The sequence below is a fragment of the Gymnoscopelus braueri genome (assembly GCF_963280865.1).
Source record: "Gymnoscopelus braueri genome assembly, chromosome: 9".
NCBI classification, from domain to species: Eukaryota; Metazoa; Chordata; class Actinopteri; order Myctophiformes; family Myctophidae; genus Gymnoscopelus; species Gymnoscopelus braueri.
In genome coordinates this window covers 14632128-14652672 of record NC_137610.1, presented here as the reverse complement: position 1 = coordinate 14652672, position 20545 = coordinate 14632128, and the positions used below count along the sequence as shown (strand labels likewise).

Here is a 20545-nt window from a genome sequence, read left to right as displayed (position 1 = left end):
TTAACTCTGAGAGTGTACAAATGGAACCAAATGGACCCGTTAGGGTCCATTTCTTCAGTTCTATTTGTACACTCTCTGAGTTACAGACCCATAAGGGTCCATTTGGTTCCTGACTACCATTTAGCTGGGTACCCCCTGGAACTCCCTCAAGGACCCTGGGGGTCCGCGGACCCCACTTTGAGAACCACTGGTTTAAACAATATCATTTAAGTTGGCAATAGTTGAAAGTTTCTTTTCATGTAGATAACCCAGCCTGGTATGGGATCAGGGGGCACACCTTGGCTAGTAATGATAACTGCCCGGGGGCCTATGTCACGAAAGCAGAATTAGGGGTTAAGCCTGGATTTAACACCTATCCTGGCTTAATTTAGCCAGGATTAGCGATGAATCGGTTTCATGAAAGCTGAATTATCTTGCCAGATTATCTTAGCCAGAGCACCCTGGATAAGTTTATCCATGACTTGATTTCACGAAAGAAAAATTACGCAATCCTACCTTAGTTACCATGGAAATTTAGCTGTGAAGTTAGCCTGGTAGGGACCAGGCTAATAGCCAAGCTTACTTAATCCAGTGCCTTGTTCTTCAAGTTTTTCCACAGTTAATTCAACACATGTGTTTGTATATGGACTCATTTTAATGACCCTGCATTCAAATAAAATGAAATAAATACAATAAGATATAATCAATTTAATTATATTACTGAATTAGAGTGTGACCATGAATCATAATTGTTTCACAATGACTCATGTGATATGTCATTGTCACTCTGTTAACACTATAGTTCATATTGTTGTTAGATGTTTGATAATATATTACAGATTTTTTTTTATATAATAAAAAATGTCTGACAGACATTATATATTATATCTTTTTTTCTGTCATGGTCCCCGTCTCCCCAGCTCTTTAAACAGAAAATACATTTTCAGGTCAGGAGATAGAACCCCATAAAGGTCATTGATTTGCTTAAATTTCATAGTAACTTTGTCTGCTTATTTATTTCTCCTGGACAACTCCTGTTCTTCCATTTCTCCTGTTTTTCTCTTGTTTTTGGGGATTCCACCCTTTTTGTGTGGCCCTATCACTGATATGCAGCCACCGCCATTCATGTTAATTTGAGTTTTTGATATGCAAATCACAATGGCAGTATTTGATTGTTCGGTGAAGGTGGGGGGTTATTTCTGAAAGAACTCTGTCTAGCTAACCTTTCACAGAAAGAAATTCAAAAGTGCTGGAGTATTTCAACTTAACTGTACTAACTGAGGGCTAACATATACAAATGAACGGTACAGTAGCCTACTTTACTAGTCAAAGACACATCTGCAACATGTATCTGGGTGATGGTGTGGTGGTCTAAGCGTCAAACTGTCAGTGCAGAGATTCCATGTTCAAATCCCAATTCTCTTATTGGTCAGTGCTGGAGTATTTCAACTTAAATTGACTGCTTTGAGAACAGTCAGGTTATGATTATACAATAACAACCAGTGGTGGTAAAAGTACTCAAATGTTGTACTTAAGTAAAAGTATCAATACTGCAATGTAGAAGTACTCACAAGTAAAAGTCCGGAATTCTAAATTTACTTGAGTAAAAGTACAAAAGTATTGGTATCAAAATGTACTTAAAGTACCAAAAGTAAAAGTACTAAAATGTTTGAAAATAGCAGATCTACAAGCTCACAACGCGTCGCGATGCGACACGTTGTGAGCTTGTAGTGTAGATCGTCTATTTTCAAATAGCCTAGGTATAAAATAGGGCAAAGTGATTATTGTATGTTTTATAATGTAATCATTTGTATATGGAAAGTAACTAGTAACTAAAGTTTTCAGATAATTGTAGTGGAGTAAAAGTACAACATTTGCCTCTGAGATGTAGTGGAGTAGAAGTAAAAGTGCTGAAAATTACTCCAGTAAAGTAAAAGTACCTAAAAATTGTACTTAAGTACAGTACTTAGTCAAATAATTAGCGAGGTGCGCCACTGAGGCTATACCTGCAATTCTCATCTCAGACTGTGCAATAACACGATTTTTTTCAATGAGGGGGGGGGGGCTCTTGACCACGCCTGGGGTCCCCCCCCAGGAAATTTTTAGCAGAGTAGATGTCATTTCCAGTATTCAGTATTTACAACGTATCGACGTTGTAAAAGACGTGTCTTTTCAACAGATATCTCTTTAACCACTGCACACAATACAACGCGCATACGCCGTGCATACGCCGTCCATACGACGTCCGAGTCAGACCTCAGTCAGCAGCTATTTTGCAAAAAATACGTTGAAACGAGGTCGACTCAGGTCTGACTCGGACGTCGTATGGACGGCGTATACACGGCGTTTGGGCGTTGTTGTATGTGTGCCATACCTGCCAACCTCAGACCATAATGAGGTTTCCGCCCGACAGACAATATATTAATATTTATATTGTACATGCAAAATTGCTGCTATACGAAAACGTATTGATACTGCACTGTTTCTTATTTTTATTTTCATTTGTAATAAAAAGTCACTGACATCAAAGGTATTCTTCATTTTATGTACGGTCCAGTATATTATTAATTCATATCAGTCACTGTATTCCAGTGGGGCAAGGCAGCCTACTGTAAGTCTTAATCAAAATAAATAAAACATAACCCTAACCCTCAACAGTGGGATAAAATCAATATGGTAACGTTTTATGCAAATGAGCCATGCGGTCGAGTGTAAACAGATCGCTAGTGCAGTCTGGATCTGTCATGGCCGTCATGGATGAACTTCAACCTGGTGTTTGCACTTTCTCCATTTTTGACCCGTTCATTCATCTACATAAACGTTTGGATTTCAATAAAGTTTTTGACCCTGGCGAGGGTGGGAGTTGAAATAGTGATTCCTGCGGCTGCTCTATCTATAGCTCAGTCGGTAGAGCTCTTGACTTCAGACCACAAGATCATGGGATCGAATCCCAGCACAGGAACCTTGGCATCTGAGCAATCTGGCCCCCACGGGTCTACTATCTTTTATCGCCTTTATCATAAAGGTTGCTGGACAATATATAGAGGATGAAATGCATAATGTATTAAATAATATAAAGGTAATATGATCAAATACATTGTAAAAAAATTAGAGACATGATGCTTTATTAGCAAGACAGTCGTTTATTATATTATTCCTCATTTTGCTGGTTTCCCCTGAAACCCCTTTACTGCTACAGAGTAGAACTGCCTTAAAGTCTCTGCTGACGACTCGGCCATAGCTGAATGGTTAGAGAGCCTGCCTAGCAAGACATACATCCCAAGTTAAATCCGAGGCCTCAGCAGTGTGTCAAATGGTCCCTAAACAAAACATTTAAAAGAATAGTCCACCCAAAAAATACTTATTTTCTATCAATTACACACTCCATGAAGCCTTGAATTCATGGAGATTTTTTTTTGACACATTCCTGAGCACACTCAGACATATTGGTTGGATGCATGGCACATATAATAGACTATCGCATTGTAGATTAGTAGGCGATAATTCCAATATTCACTATACACTCCTCATGTTTAAGCCTAACTGAATTATATATTTATGGACTTGTATATAAATTGTATATATTTTTGGACGACTTGTGCATTTAATTTGTCGGCAATAGTTTGCCACGCTTTCTCCCTGGATCCATTTATTGCGACCGTGTTTCCTTTCTTGCTTATTATACATTTTACTTCCTCATATGATTCCGGGAAGACATAAAATTTCTCTTTTGGGTCTTGAGTCAAGATCCAGGCTCCCGGGGAGACATCAAATTTCTCTTTTGGGTCTTGGGTCAAGACCCAGGCTACCGGGGAGACATCAAATTTCTCTTTTGGGTCTTGAGTCCTAAGACCAAAAGAGAAATTTGATGTCTCCCCGGGAGCCTGGGTCTTGACTCAAGACTCTTTTGGGTCTTGAGTCTTGGGACTCAAGTCCCAAAAGAGAAATTTGATGTCTCCCCGGGAGCCAGGACCCAAGCCTCAAGACTCTTGAGCTAAAACGTTTGTGAACCACTGCCATTTAGAACAGTGGTTTTCAACCTTTTTCATGCCAAGGACCCCTAAATTGATATACAATTGGCCGCGGACCCCCATCTGAAAATGTGTTGTGCCAGGGACCCCCAGGAGCAAAGATTTGAGTTAAAAATGTTCGCTTTAAAAATGTATATATAATTATTTCAGATATGCACACATTTTCAAGATTTTTCAAAAATAGCAGATCTACAAGCTCATAGTGCGGCACTCGGTGCCACGCTATGAGCTTGTAGATCTGCTATTTTTGATACGTTGTTTTTCAGTTTTGTAGTCAGTGTGTGTAGTGTTGTTGTTAACTTGTTTCCCCCGAGATTTTCCCCCCGTCTTTTATAGGAATACGTGAAGCCTGGCTTTACCATCCTGGCTCGACACAGCCTTGCTTGACAAGGTCTAGAGCGACAAAGTCGCTCCTTTTCAGCCTGGCTTGGCGTTCATGGAACGGAATAAACCAGGCTGTACGGACCAGACTTTGTCAAACCTGAATTTGACTTAAATCCAAGCTTATTTAATTCTCCTTTCGTGTAATATGCCCCAGGCCAGTCACAGCAGTTCCACAGTAGAAAAGGGTGAGCAGTCTTGTGGCAGGCTAATACAAATTGATACAGTATGTATTTGGCCGTGGACCCCCATTTGAAAGGTGTTACGACCCAGGGGTCACTAGGTGCAACAAAAAAGATGGACCCCCTCCTCATTCCCCAGCCAGTCCACACGGGTTTAAAATACCCAAGTCAAGGATTTATTTTATATAAAAATAAAAACATGTAAAGGTTAGAGTGGGACTTTAAAGTCCTAAATACAAAATAAAATCTATTCTTACCTAACACAAAGGAAACCAAAAACACAGATATCTTAACTAATATAAACAATAGTAACAAAAAGAGGTCACCCACCACTACACTCCCAAGGCATTACATTATCTAGAACTTTAACCCATTGTAACTAACACAAAAGAACAGTCAGCTGGTGCTTTGGAGGCTGGCCAGGAGGAAGACATCTGATTCTGATCAACTGAAGTTAGACAACTTTATGGTCCAGTGCTGGTCCAGTCCATGAAGACAGGAGCCAATCACCTGTGAGGTTTCACCTACTAGTTACCAGTTAGATAGTCACCATTCACACCAGCTGGTAGTCAATCAGTCACTCATCACCACTCAATCACACACACCACTGAGGGGGAAGGACAGGCATAGGGCAAAACAGCACAGTACCAGAAAATACGGATATAACCCTACTACCCTAGGGTCCTTCTTTTTTTTTTTACAATTACAAGAGACATAATATCAACAAAATGAGTAGATAAACATATTTTACAGTTATATTTTACATGTAATTTTGTCACTAAAGGTAGGGTAAGTGATTTACTTTGGTAAAAATAAGTGTTAAATAGCTCTACAGTATATTTTGATAGTACTCATTGCTATTAGAGCGTTTGTTCAGTAAAAAAGGATGTCTCTCCAGCTCTTTATTAAACAGAAAATGCATTTTCAGTACTCTCTCCTGATTGGCTTAAATGTTGTCACCTACAGTATCTGAAAATGTACATATATTCTGTTTACTAAAGAGCTGGAGAGACCCCCTGTGACCGAACAAACTCTGTAGCAATGTACTATCAATTACTATCAGAACATAGTACTTTAACCTTTTAACACATTTTTTTAATAAAAAATAAAAATATCACTTACCCTACCCTATAAATAGCACTGTTAAGGTGGAAACCTACTTCTCCCTGAGAAGTAGGCTAATTACATAATAATCACATACTAACAGTCCAGTTTAATGTCAAATCTGATATTTGGAAATCGATGAAATATATATTTTTCTAATTATATAAGCAGTACAATACACAATGAAAAATAAATCTTACATTTTAACTGGCTGTGGGTAAGGGATCTGGATATTGGATAAGGGGGCACTGGCCCCAAAAAGGTTGAGAAACGTGGTTAGACTCTCCATGTAAGAATCAGTCACGACAAAAAGTCATATTTCTCATCCATTTTTTATTCAAAATTTCAGGGAAAAAAAAGAAAATACAAGAATTTCTCAGATATACATTTGGAGATGGCATGTCAAAAATACACCATCTCAACTATAGATGTGAAAACACTTTGAGGCCTCAGATACAGAACTAGAAAGAAGACAAAGGCTAGCAGAGCTTTTTGATTCACCCCCCCCCCCCCAACCCCAATCACTTAATTCACACACAGATTCAAATTTTGTTAAAGTGAATAAAACAATAGCAGATCAAGGCCCCCTTCTGAAGTTATAGGAATGCAAATCATAGAAATAGAAGCATGGTAGTGATAAACCTCAAACTAATTATTGCGTTTTTGAATGCATTGATGCATCCTCCATAAAACCTGAGGTTTGCATTAAGAACATTCTGAAGAAGATAAACCAAATTTTAGATTTAAAAAAAATGATTAACATGTATTCTTTTCAGTCAGTTATACCGTGTATATTTTATCCTTGCAATCTGGCAATGCGAAAAGCAACTATCCTATTGTAAACATAGGCCTATGATCTGACTCTAGTCATGTTGTGTACTCTTCATCATGGCTACCCGTAATCTACAAGACATCCCTGTCTGATTCACATCCACATATTTCCGTAAGTTGTTGTCGTAACAGGTTTATGACTGACTGGTAACTAAAGAGCTTTGAAATAAGATATTCACCAGACAGACTAACTTAGTGTCTGTTGGCAAAACCGAAAGACCAGAAATAGGTCACAGATGTCCGTATTTTGTCATTACATACACCCAAACTGAAATACCATTTAAAAAAATGTAGAAAGTAGCAACATAAACACAGTTGGCCGTTTGTGAGTGGTAATCTCTACGCCAGACTCTATGACGCCCACTTACAATCCAACTGTGATCATTTTCCCCGTAAGATTTCCACTCTTTTCGATTGTACAGTTATACAATGTTTAAGAGGAACCGAGTACATGCGCCCGAGATTTTGCCTCAAACATCACATCAGAAGTTAATTAACTAGTGACCTAACTACAGTATGACTCCGACTTAGTTTTTTTTGTTATTGCTTTTTGGGTGTAATTTCAACACGTCCTTTTTAAAATCAAATGCCATTTTATACATGTTTGCCCTGAGACAGTGCCCTCCGTATGCCCCCCCTGCAGTCTAGTGACTTCATGAGAAGCTTCATGGGGATCTAAAAGCTACTGTGCCGTCATTACACTTGACACTGATGAGGATTTTAGATTCCGTCAGGTGACTCTTTGAACCAGCAGCATTATTGTAAGCAGCAGTAGAACGAGTGTATACTTTGCAATTCATCAAAAGGATGAATCCAAAGTGAGTCCACACAAGTTCCAGAATGGTTACAAAATAGGTGTATACAGAACACAGCCTGACTATATTAGGGCTTGATATACTTTGTTGCGTGTGGTGTTGTGTACCGAAAATAGTTCTACAAGCTCACACGCCGATGCGTTGAGAGCTTGTAGATTGGCTATTTTCAGTGTGCGCAACACTTGTCATGCAACAGAGTATGAATCCGGCTTATGCTGGACATGAGTCTAGACCAGTGGTTCTCAACCAGTGATCCGGGGACCACCAGTGGTCCTTGGGGGGGTACCAGGGGGTCCCCAGCGAAATTAGTTAACATAGCGTCACAATCATTTTTAACCACTTAGCTTTGGCTATTCAAAAATAGCAGATATACAAGCTCATAGCGCGGCACTCGGTTTTTGAAAAACCTTGAAAAGGTGTGCAAATCTTTGAATATATATATTTTTAAAGCAAACATTTTTAACTCAAATCTTTGCTTCTGGGGGTCCCTGGCACAAAACATTTTCAGATGGGGGTCCGCGGCCAAATGTATATCAATTTAGGGGTCCTTGGCATGAAAAAGGTTGAAAACCACTGGTCTAAACCTCAATGATAAATCAGCAGGTGTAACAGGAGAAATGATGGTGCACACAATGTGGCCACAGACTGTGTTTTGGGGCAGAAGTAGAGAGAGAGTTGCAAGTTCTTGGCGACATTCAAATCAACCCTGCCAACAAAAGCACAGTTTTGTGCCGAGGCTTTGGTTCCAACATTGACCTAGAAGAAACCACTTGAAACTCTCAGGGCGGATGTGCATTGTGGAATTCCAAGTGTTTCAACCACACTGGAGGTGGAGTCACTGCTATCACGTATTGTAGTAGGCAAAGAGAAATCCTTGCTAGACTTCACAGTACAGATGCATATACAGGATAGGATCGTATAAAAGGTTGTTATGTATGTGAGAACATGGCCGAAGACATTTCAAAGTGTGGAATAGTTGGTTGTAAATGTGGAGTTGAACTGTTAACTGTGATGTAGGCTGCAGCTTGACAATGGATGATATACTCCTCGTATAAATGTACTGTGTGGAGGTAAAAAATATGTTTTCCCTTTCTTCTTTTATAATATAATTTAGTATAGAGATATATAGTAAGTACATCTCCATAACTGATGTGTTGTTTATATAAATGTGTTATGTATGAGAAAATAATAACCTGTTTTGGTAGTCTGAGGATTCACGTGGTTGTGGAATTGATTGCGTTGCAGAGTTGGCGGAGATGGAATGTCTTGATGATGTTGACGTTGTGTCCTGGCCTCTTTTTGATACTACATATTGCACCGTTCCAAAGCCTTTACAACACTGCAAACCATCCGGTCAAAAATAAACGTAACAACAAAGGTTATTGTTCTAATCAGTTCTCATATGACAACAACGCAGACAATCTGCATCGTTTCAGCCTCCGCATGGCACTGTACCAACAGGCCTCTGTTGGCCTATCAGTGCCCCCCTAGTATCACATACACTGTTCCCTTTTAACTCATAGACCTATACACACGTTCCTTTCTAAAGAATCATTAGACCAGAAGCTGACAGAACAATCTTTGGGCCACAGGACAACAATTCAAACCACCATAAAAGAGAGATTCCATCTCCTGTCCTATTCCAAGGTGTGAGGCTTTTATCGAGATCCCCGTGGTGGGATGGATCCAGAACATGAGGTTTATCCAGAGACAAGGGTTTTCTATGAAAACTAAAGAGAGAGGGTGAGATGTTTTCTTTCTTTTTTTTTTCTTTTTTTCATATGCATACATATATTTTAAAAAGAGTGAGGTAGATACATACTTGAAGGAAAAAATAAAATAAAGTTAAAGTCCCCCAGTCACGACACCAAAGAAAATACATACAAAAAAAAGTCCAACTTTATACTGAATCATGGGGCATTTTATACAGTGATTTAAACTGATATCACAAAAAAATCAAATAAAAAAAATAAATAAATAACACTCCTACAGGAAAAAAAAAAATCAAAAGAAGAAAGAAAATAAATCACCAAGCAACATTTCAAAAGATGAGGAAGTATCCTTCAAAAAACACTTTTTTTAAAAACTACTCAGCCTCCATGTAAGACCTATTCCATTAATAATGACATTGACATGTCATCCCTTCCCTGGACTTTAACCCATCATTTTTTGTTTGTGTTGTTTTTCTTTTGGTTCACAGATAGGATGATGATGACAAACGATAAGACCTGTTGTTGTCGGAATTAAGCAAGTCAACAGAATGCGGCAGAAGTGGCATAATATTGCGCTTGAGAGGAGATTCAACGCAGGAAAAACGAAGGAGAAAAAAATATAACTAATTTAAATGACTGAATGGTTGTTCCAAGTGGTTGGGATAATTAAGGCAAATTAGAGACAACCCAATTAGCCCTATTAATAGAGAGGCAGGAAATGGGATGGGTTAACCCTTTAAGACCGGGAACGCAATCTGTGTGTCATTTTAAGTCTTTGGGGCTATTAAAAAAATAGCAGATCTACAAGCTCATAGCGCGGCACCGAGTGCCGCGCTACGAGCTTGTAGATCTGCTATTCTTTTTGAAAAATCGTGAAAATGTGTGCAAATCTTTGAATATCTATTTTTTCAGAGCGAACATTTTTAACGCTGTTACAACTTCTGGGGGGGGGGGTCCCTGGAACAAAATATTTTGAAAATTCATATAATTTTGGGGGTCCTTGACATGAAAAAGTTTGAGAACCACTGATTATAGCAACATGTATATATTTTTCTTTTTTTCAAAAAACTGTTAGGATTTAGAAGACATTTGTAGAATCCCCCAGAAGCAAAGATTTGAGTTACAATTTGTTTTCTTCAAAAATAGCAGATCTACAAGCTCATAGCGCTTGAATAGCCCAAAGAAACCCCCAAAAATGACAGATTCTTTCCCGGTCTGAAAGGGTTAAAATACCAGAGACTCTGGTGCGACGAAAACATCCTGCATGTTTGAACTCGTCCTGACTTCAAAAAGGAGCCACCGGGGAGGGGAGGGGGGCATGTGTACCGCAGTGGTTCTCAAACTTTTTTCGGTGTCAAGGACCCCCTAAATTAACACGTATTTGGCCATGGACCACCATCTGAAAAGATTTTGTGCCAGAGACCCCCCCAAGTTATTTTTTTTAAAAATAGCAGTTCTACAAGCTCACAATGCGTGAGCTCGTAGATCAGCTATTTTCAAATAGCTGTTGTATATAGGGTTAAAGTGGTTGAACTGATTTTGATGCTATTTTAACCTAATTCTGCTGGGGAAGGACTCCCCCCCCCCCTTCCTTTGAGAACCACTGATATACTGTACACGGGTGGTGTGGGGTGGGGCAGGTATAGGAGGCTAGGGTGTACTGTAAATGTCATGGAGGGGGGGGGCTTCGAGGGGTTTATGTGTACTGTACATGTCAAGGAGGGGCCAGAGGGGTGGGGGTGGACTCCCATGAAGCACGAGGATTGTAATAATACAATTTTAAAAAAGTGAGAAAAGTAGAGGACAATCATGAGAATGTATGGAGAAAGCAAAGCCTTTACTTTGACCTGAGATTGAGACGCACCTAGAGGGCAACACTAGGTGCAGTGCTAGACAACTAGAAACAAAAAAAGAAAGAAGGGTGCAGGAAGTACACGCTCAGACATGGAGCTAAGGTGTCCATTCCTAATAATAATAATAATAATAATAATAATAATAATAATATAGACATCTACAAAAAGAAGACAGAAGGAAACATTTCATAAAAAATAAAAGGCAATGAACAAAATGTAGTGATACAGAAGAAGTTTTGGGGTAACAGAGAAAATGTCATATCTAGATTATCCTGTTTTTTTTTGTGTCGGATTTTGTAATTTTCTTTTTAACAGCGTGTATAAGAAATGGACTGTAGTGGAAACCATATAATATCAAACCTGAAGGATATATATACTGTGTGTGTGTGTGTGTGTGTGTGTGTGTGTGTGTGTGTGTGTGTGTGTGTGTGTGTGTGTGTGTGTATGTGTGTATATATATATACACATATACATACATACATACATATATATATATATATATATATATATATATATATATATATATATATATATATATATATATATATATATATATATATATATATATATATATATATATACACATACATACATATATATATATACACACAAAAAGAGAAAAATAATAAAATAGCAGCTTTGTTCTGTACAGACACAGAGGCGGACATCTGAACCGTAAAAAGGCTATAAAAGTGACAGACCAATGATGGGTATAAAAGTGATTCTGCAATCTAACATACACTGTAAGACCTCTCTTTATATATATAATTATATATATATATATATATAATGATTTATTTATGTATTTATTTATATACGTAAGTATCAGTATGTCATTGTAGAGAGTCCTATGACTAGTCTAAAAGAGACCTGATGTGACTGAAAAACAGACTAGGCTATAGAATAGAAGAATCTTCACAGATCCAATACTTTATCTAAATCTCTACTACCAGCTCTTTATCTGTTTAATGTCGTGTATTTGGTGCTATGTCTGTTTAAACAGCAACGTCTCAGTGAGAGATGTCGATCTCCAGGATGAAATTTTAAAGTTAAAAATGACAGATTAGGGCTCTGATTTTTAAAGTATGGAGAACTGGAGACAAAACAGGGGAAATTCTCAAAATCTGTGAAACTCAGTGATTAGCATTGTGAGAATTATGGGCGTGAGTTTTTTTTTTTCTTCTTTTTTGTTGAATCCAATGACGAGCTATGGCTTTGATTCAGAGTTGGCTGACTTAGGTCACATGCATACATTTCCTTCAGATAATACAAAAAAAATGTGTGGGAAAAGTCATTCGTTCATTTCAGACCTGGGGTAATGCATCAGAAATATACCAAAACATGTCTGATATCTGCCCCAAAGTTGCCACATTTCGTCCACAGTACTGTAGGGATGGGGGCTATCAGTGGTCCTTTCTTGGGTTTAAATTGAGAAAATTACTGAGGCTTAAAACGTACTCAATATGATGATGGAGGCCAACAGCTTTGCTGTGTCATCTCCATGAAGTTAGCTACCAGGTTTTCCAAATGAAAATCTGATTCACAGTAGAATGGTGGTCTACCTTTATGTCAGAAATGCTGATAAAATGTACAGTTTTGTGTAAGTGACAATGTGTTGGTATTATATTATTGCCAGTAGCATAGACTCTTGTCTCAACTCTGAACCATAGCCGTATAGCAAGAAGGGAGACCTATACAATGTTTTTAAGAAAAGCTTAATTTGGCAAAAGTTTGGCAGATACACAATAGCCCCTTCTCTTCCATTTTGACCCACTCCTGAAAGGATCTACAAACATAGAAATATCAACAGGAAAATCGCACAATAATCGTAGTCCAAAATTCATCGTTGAGGCGTCCTCACACGGCGCGAGCTAGTCTCGCGCGCATGGAAATAAAGTCATATCAATGGAAAGACATTTTGGAAATGGAGCTATATCATATTATAGAGAGAATCATGTGTTTTGTATAAATACACACTCAGATATCCACAACATCCTCTCTAAAATCATCAAAAAAGTGCTCTTCTGTTGGATTTGCTGGCAGATATGCTAGGAAATAATTTTCTTTAGTTCATGTCTTACAAATAACTTGTAAGTTAAGGATGAATGCCTGTATCGATGTCCTTCTCGAAGGATTTATGTAACAAACGTACAATACAGGCCGCACAGGATGGAGACCACAACGTTCCCCAGTGTTGAGTCTCAAAGCCACCATTACTCCAAATGCTTTAGCAAAGGTTTCTGTGCTGTATCAGTCTCCATAGAGTCAATCATTGACCTCAATAATGCAACCATAAAGAAGTGGAGAGAGATCGCTCTACTGCTTTACAGCAGAAGAATGTCTATCATCTCTTACCTCATCCATCCCTCCATTAAGAGACGGGGGGGGGTGTTACCCTGTGTGAGAGGAGAGGAGGAGGGGGCTGGGGGCTGATATCAGCAGGCCGAAGACTGGGGCAGTGGCAGAGCGCGTTCGTTCTTCCTGCCACCGTTCATGTGTGCATAGGGCTGCAGCTCGTCAAAGTTGGGCCGCAGCAGCACCATGGGCCCGTTGGCCGACACCTGTCCTGAGTGCTTGTTGTCCAAGGCCTGGCCCGGAGACGCCGCCATGGCTGATGCAGCCGGGGCCGACGACGGCGAGCCGGGTCCCAGTAAAGGAGTGACGGGGCCTTGTTGCATGGGGGATAACTGCTGCTGCTGCGTCAGAGGGGGCGGCGTGCCTCCGATGCTCCCCGGAGAGGGGGTGGGGACGGCCGTGGGCTGCCTGGCCATGGACGCGGGGTCCAGCGGGAAGTTCTCCATGTTCTCCACCTCCATGTCCAGCTCCTCCGTGTCCGGCGGCTTGTTCTCGTCGCTGAAGAAGAAGCTCATCTCCCGGAAGGGAGGCTCCAGGTCCTCCTTGATGCTGTTGATGATCTCCAGGAAGGACGGACGCATCTTGGGGTTGTACTGCCAACACATCCGCATCAGCTCAAACCTGCACGCAACACACACACACAAGAGGGTCATCTTTCATCTTTTATTTTTGTTTCTACTCCCTTACAATAGCCAGACTTCATATTTTGTGGAAAAAATGTCAGACCAAATATTTCGTTGGTGTTTATATCTATTGTGATCTGTTTCCCACCAGCAGGGGGCAGGGCACACCAAAGTTTGCAGGGCATTTCAGTGCTTCAGTATGTCTAGGCCAAAGCTCCGGAGGTCACTGTGTCTACATAAAGCACCCTGAAATGCAGGAACTGTACACAAATTAAAATAGGAAACATGCTTGCACATACATTCCAAGTCTTGTATGATCAAACTTGCTGTTAAAATAGTTTTATCACATAGTTTATGTAAATATAGATTTATTTAAGGTATTTTCACCTTACTGGTCAATTTGAATTTTTGCAACGTGCAAATTGCAATTTGAAGTGACATTGCATTGCCTTGTGGCGGTCCTTAAGATCAGTAATGGACTTTGTATACAGCCGGCACAATAAATCATACATAAGCATACCGTGCCAGGTCGGCAGCAGAGCTCGGGGGAACGTCAAAACAACATCATAAAAGAGAGAATTATTACAGTTTGGTGTGGTGCTACACCACACACCACAACTTCAATTATACACAAACAAGCTAAGAATACCCTTCAAGGACTACTAACATAAACACCTCAGTCATCATCCTCTCTCACTCTTTCTGTCTCAGCTTCCTCTGGCTTTCTCTCTCTCTCTCTCTCTCTCTCTCAGCTTTTGCCTGCCTCTGCAACAGCCTGTGTTGCCAGATTCTATGTGAGAAACAAGCAACCAGGTCTAGGAAAACCAGCCCAAAAGAAGCGACTATGGGCCACATGAGCACTTAAACATAGACATCAGCTATTTGAAAATAGCAGATCTACAAGCTCACAACGCGTCGCATCGCGACGCGTTGTGAGCATGTAGATCGGCTATTTTCAAATAAAATATTGCGTGGAAATTATAATAAGCAGATCTGGCAACCTTCGCAACAGCCTGTGCAGCTGGGTGCCAACTCCACTCCGCAGCAAGGGATTGTGGGTAGTGCTTTCCTAAGCATGCGTCTCGCTTAGAACTCTGAAGCATGTTGGGCTTGTTTTTTCAGCGAACGCCTTTAGAGCTGACATTCACATGTCAAAAGCCCCGGCTATAAGACCTCCCATGAAAAAGTAGTGTAATGCTTGGAGCCGGGCCCATTCCTCAGAGTAACCTGTCTGCTTGGTGCTCTTACACTGCCATCTGTCGTCGCGCATACAGACTGGCTGATGTGATGTTAGAGAGGAACAGAAAAACAAAAACACCGCAATAAATCTTGCCTGCTTGTCAGCATCTTGCCCATCTCACGGAGATACACATGCAATCACCTTTAGGGCATGTGTCACATGGAACATGGAATAGTTCAGTGTGAATCCACACACCCACATTCTTCACTAAACTATACATACAGTAGGGTAGAGTTCGCAAATTCTGCCCGAACCCGACCCGACGTTTTCGGGCGGGGCCGGGCCGAAAATGTATGCAAATTAGTCGGGCCGAGACGAGCCTCGGGTTCCGTAAAAAATATACATATTTCCCCCAAAAAATACATTTCAACTGCCTCTAGCGGGCGAACGGTAAGGCCGACGGCATCGAACATCGAAAATCGCCGAAAGTGGCAGTTTCCAAGATGTTTTGGCCATTATCTCTGGAACGGAAGGTCCGATCTGCTCAGTTCAAAGCTTGTTGAATGCGTGACTGTGAGGACATTAACTCATTCAGTGCCTCGTTCTTATTTATGGCAGTTTGGTTCTGAGTGCCACAGCCAAAATTCATTGTAAAAAAAAAAGTGCTCAGGAGCCGAGATACAGCCTTTTTCATTAAGAAGTTAAACAAGAAGTGAATGGAGCAACAAATCTTCAAATCATCATATCTTGGGTTCTGAACATTTTTTTCAAAAAAGAAAAAAAATAGATTTTTCTTTTCTTTTTTTTCATGACGTCTTAGACGTCACGTGGCGCTCAGGGCGCTTCAGGCCATGACGTCTTAGACGTCATGTGGCACTGAATGAGTTAAAGGGATACTTCACTTTCACATAAAATAAACATTTAAAAAATATATTAAAAATAAATGAAAAAAGTAATGGAAAATTCATGGCCCCCTCACGCATTAGAGTGTCCTACTAATGTGTGAGGGGGCCTTTATTTTGCCATAACTTCTTTCATTTTTTTTTAATATATTTTTTAATGTTTATTTTATGTGAAAGTGAAGTATCCCTTTAAGTTCATAATAACACTCTTTCAGGGTTTTTTTCAGGTTCTCTGGCCTAAAATTATTGTAATTGTTTGGGCCGGGGCCCGTTCGGGCTCAGCTAGGGTCGGGCCTTAATTTTCAGGCCTGTTGAGAACTCTAAAGTAGGGTCAAACCATTCAGTATCTCTGATTACACTTGATACTTGCATGCAATGTTTGCCTTTCGATCACACCGGTAGTAATTCAATAATCGGTGTAGATGCAGAGATACAGAGAACCAGTAACGTGTTGAAACACAGAATGAACAAACAGGAGAAAGAGGTGAGGATGCAGAACAATTTGGAGTCACGACGACTCGAGTCAAGACATAAATTCTTTTACGACCGGGCATCCGAATTGTAACCCACATCTACTGTATGATGGATAGATAACTTGATCAAGCACTGCAAGCATCAGGATGTACTAACATCTCATGTCCAGTGAAACCTCATAGTGATATTGCACATGTTACGTGTTTAAAACCCATTAAGACCTGGAATGCATCTGTGTCACTTTAGATATACAAGCTCATAGCGCGGCACCGAGTGCCGCGCTATGAGCTTGTAGATCTGCTATTTTTGAAAAATCTTGAATTTTTTTTTTTTTTATCTTTTTCAAAAAACTGTTATGATTTAGAAAACATTTTTAAGAATCGCCTCAGGTCTTAAAGGGTTAATACAGTAAGTCTTGTTGGTATAACAAGATTTTTTACTTTGATGGTATGCTTTATAATGTGTTATGATTGCATTAGAAGTACTTATGAGTGCTTTTAACTGTAACTACACAGTGTTATTAGCCGATTACAATGCTTTTATACTTGACCTTATATTTTTTATAAAGCATTATGATTATTTCTGAGTTCTTATAACTATACAGTGTTATAAGTAGAGTATAATGCATTGTATGCATAACAAGTGTGTTACCCAAGTGTACACATGTATAACATCATGAGAAACGTATGCCTGGTTTTAAAGATATGCTATCCTATTATGTCAACCTAGTCACTCACAAGCATACCAATGTTATGACTACTGTATGTGTCTGCAATACAGACACATTAGTCATGTGTCAATTGCACCATAAATCATGAATTGATGATGATACAATATATTGAGTCATTGAGTCAGATAAACACATACCCAGCCAGACAGACAGCCAGACAGACAGACAGACAGACAGACAGACAGACAGACAGACAGACAGACAGACAGACGTATGACAATAGTTTCACAATCGCTTCTTCACGGCTCAACTAGAACTGACTGTATAGCATTGTCCACGATACCATTTTAGAAATGATATCTCATGCAAACGGTATCACTGAGTCTGTCTTTCATTTCTGCCCATCCCTGTGAAAGAGAGTGCTCTTTTGTCCGTATGAAACACAAGACAGGGACCATGGGAAATCCAATCCGTGACCCAGAGCTACCTGACCATGGGAAAGACAGGAAAACAAGGAGGGGAGATATTCAAAGCTTTCCAAAATATGACTCATCCCCCTTTTCTCTAGAATCTTGCCCGTAGTTCCTTTTCCCGCCAGCCAACTTCTGTCCAGAACCCTGTGAGCAGCCCCGCTCTACGCCACGGCTCGCTTATCCCTTTGAGACCGGGAGAACGCATCTGTGTGTAATTTTTTGATTTCTTTGGGCTATTAAAAAATAGCAGATATACAAGCTCATAGCGCGGCACCGAGTGCAGCGCTATGAGCTTGTAGATCTGATATTTTTTTTAAATCATGAACATTTGTGCAAATCTTTGAATATATATATTTTTTTTTTGCGGACATTTTTAACTCTGTTACAACTTCTGGGGGGGGGGGTCCCTGGAACAACATATTTTGAGATGGGGGTCCACGGCTAAATGCATATAATTTTGGGTGGTCCTTGGACATGAAAAAGTTTGGGAACCACTGATATTATAGCAACATACGTTGCTAAGAAATTAGTTTAAAAAACATATTCAAAGATTTGCACACATTTTCACGGTGCCGCGCTATGAGCTTGTATATCTGCTATTTTTGAATAGCCCAAAGAAAACTTAAAAATGACACAGATGCGTTCCCGGTCTGAATGGGTTATGCACAACTTTGGAAGTCTCCACTGAGTCACTAACAGGCCAGGGAGAACAGTGGCGGGAGCCTCGGTTCCCTGTGTGAGGCTGCTTGCAGACCAGGACACAGCCCCCACCCACCCACCCACCCACCTCCGTAACACAATCCACACACCCCTGCAATCAGGACAAAACACTCAGGCTGCCATGGCAACCGGGAGGTTTGTGTCTGCATAACACACGGCCCTTCACTTCTTTCTTTCTTTCTTCCTTTTTTTTTTTTTTTTTAAACTTGCTCTCTCTTCCTAAGGTGAGGTCAGCCATGCAGAGAGGGAGGGGGGGATTGGAGGAGGGGGGGGGGGCAGAATGCCTTCTCATTGAGGTCAGAGGAGGGAAAAGAGAAAACGCATGTAAGTAGGAGACCAGCCAGACAGGGCAGGCAGGCTGTGCCGTTTTATCCCCTAAAACAGCCTGTCCAGTTCATTAATGGATGCCTTCTCTTTCTCCCTCTCTCTCTCTCTCCATCCCTGTCCCTTGGCTGACGGGTGGAGACACTGATAACCCTTCCCCAAACCCCTCCTCGGGAGGCGAGAATGAGGGGCATCTTTCACACACAAGTCATGGCTACCCTTCTATGGGCCTAGTCTGACTGCAGTGGAGGAGGAGGGTCCCCCAGTACACGTACCGACCCCCCCCCCCCCCTCCTGCCCACCAGCTGGGCACGGGGGCCGTCAATGTCGTCAGTTGGGCTGCATTTAACCTGTGACGTTAATGTCACCAGCTAGGCCCCGCGGCTTGGCATGCATCCGACACTGGCATACACATCACATGATATCCTACGCACGTCCAGCCACGACTCAAAAATAGAAGCTGGGGCATTGACCGGCTAAGGGGTTAATACGTTTATGGGACAGAGGGCCTATGAGACGGCGGGCAGAGGACGAAACAATACATCCTTCAAGGGTATTACGCCACGGGGGCCGGAAAAGGCCCGGAAAACGGGCGATCGAAGAGTGACAGGATGATTTATTTATTTGTTTAAGGAAGCGACAAAATGCAAACGGTACACATTTGGAGAGCGTTAGGTTAGAGGGTGCTCACGGAAACCTCTTGGCAGACAAACAGAGGGACTTACAGCATGTCAGGGCAGTTGTCAGGCTTGTCTAGGAGGCCTCCCTCCATGACGAAGCGTAGCACTTGTTCGTTGGACATGCCCTGGTAGGGTTGTTCTGCTAAGGTGGCGATCTCCCACAGAACCACGCCAAATGACCTGCAGCGGGAAACAGACAGGAGAATGGACTTAAAAACGCATGCACGCACACACATGCACACACACAGCCACACACGCACACGCACTGGAGTGAACAGTCAGAGACAAAATGTTGTGACTGAATAGATCCAACACGTACAGTATTTATATATCATAGACTAGTGAGATAGGATATGATAGAGGAGCCAGGGGCGTAAGAAGACGGCCGGAAAAAAAAGGTAGAAAGGCTTGTTTGAAATAATGGACTGAGCGCTACTCTGCTATACTGCTCATCAAGTTACAGCATTAGCTCCATGAAACATATATCATGATTTAAATGATTAATGATACAGCAGCATTAAGTATGGCTGTTGTGTGTAGCAGGCAGGTGGTATGTGAAGCTTAGCCAATGAATCACGCTGAATCCATCGCTCCTGGACAAGACGCAGTGTAGCAGGATGTATGGGGTAATATTATGTGTAACCTCGCTTTAACCCTGCGCCACGATCGGTGATGCAAACAAGTGTGCGTGCCACATTGCATGGAAATCTCTACAAAAACTGAATGAATGAAGCAGGAAACTACTGTAGGAGACCTTGACATGCAAAAACAAAGAACACAGTGTTGTCACTGTTTGTTAGCTCTCAGCAGTCACATTCTCACTGCTGGCAAGGCATCTGAGAGTGCACTCAGCGCTCTTTAAAACTGACTATTACAACACCGACTTGTATCTAATTGGCTAAAAGAGTCCTGTGTTGAAAGACAAAACCACATTGAGACAGCTTTTCTTGATCAACAAAATAGAAGTCATCTACTGGTAGAGATGCCTTAGGAGGCCCAGAACGGACTCTCGCAATAGCGGACTTGGATCTTTGTGATCATCAAAGAGGAAGATATAATGCGTGGATGTGGAGGTGGGTTTGTGCTTGGCACTGCAACCTCTCATTTGGGAACATCTGGAGCAGTTTAGGCCCTCGCGTAGGGATAGACCCGTGGGACACTTTTCAGTTAGGAAACAAAAACTTGCTAGGGAGCTCGTAAACAAGCTACGTTTCTCTAAAAACCTTATTCTTTAGTTGATAGAATCTGGTGGTCGA

The 20545-nt window shown here is 40.9% G+C and overlaps 1 protein-coding gene across 1 annotated transcript in view; it reads right to left on the bottom strand.

Annotated features, from left to right (window-relative positions):
• Positions 1-11526: 11526 nt before the first annotated feature.
• Positions 11527-20545, bottom strand: part of igf1ra (insulin-like growth factor 1a receptor) — a 135182-nt gene continuing 126163 nt past the window's right edge. Inside the window, exons 20-21 of the mRNA XM_080437891.1 lie at positions 19335-19469; positions 11527-13864 (exon numbers count right to left, since the gene is read on the bottom strand). Coding sequence (XP_080294017.1) covers positions 13324-13864; positions 19335-19469 — 676 coding nt within the window. The 3' untranslated portion in view covers positions 11527-13323. The remainder of the gene's footprint in view (positions 13865-19334; positions 19470-20545) is intronic.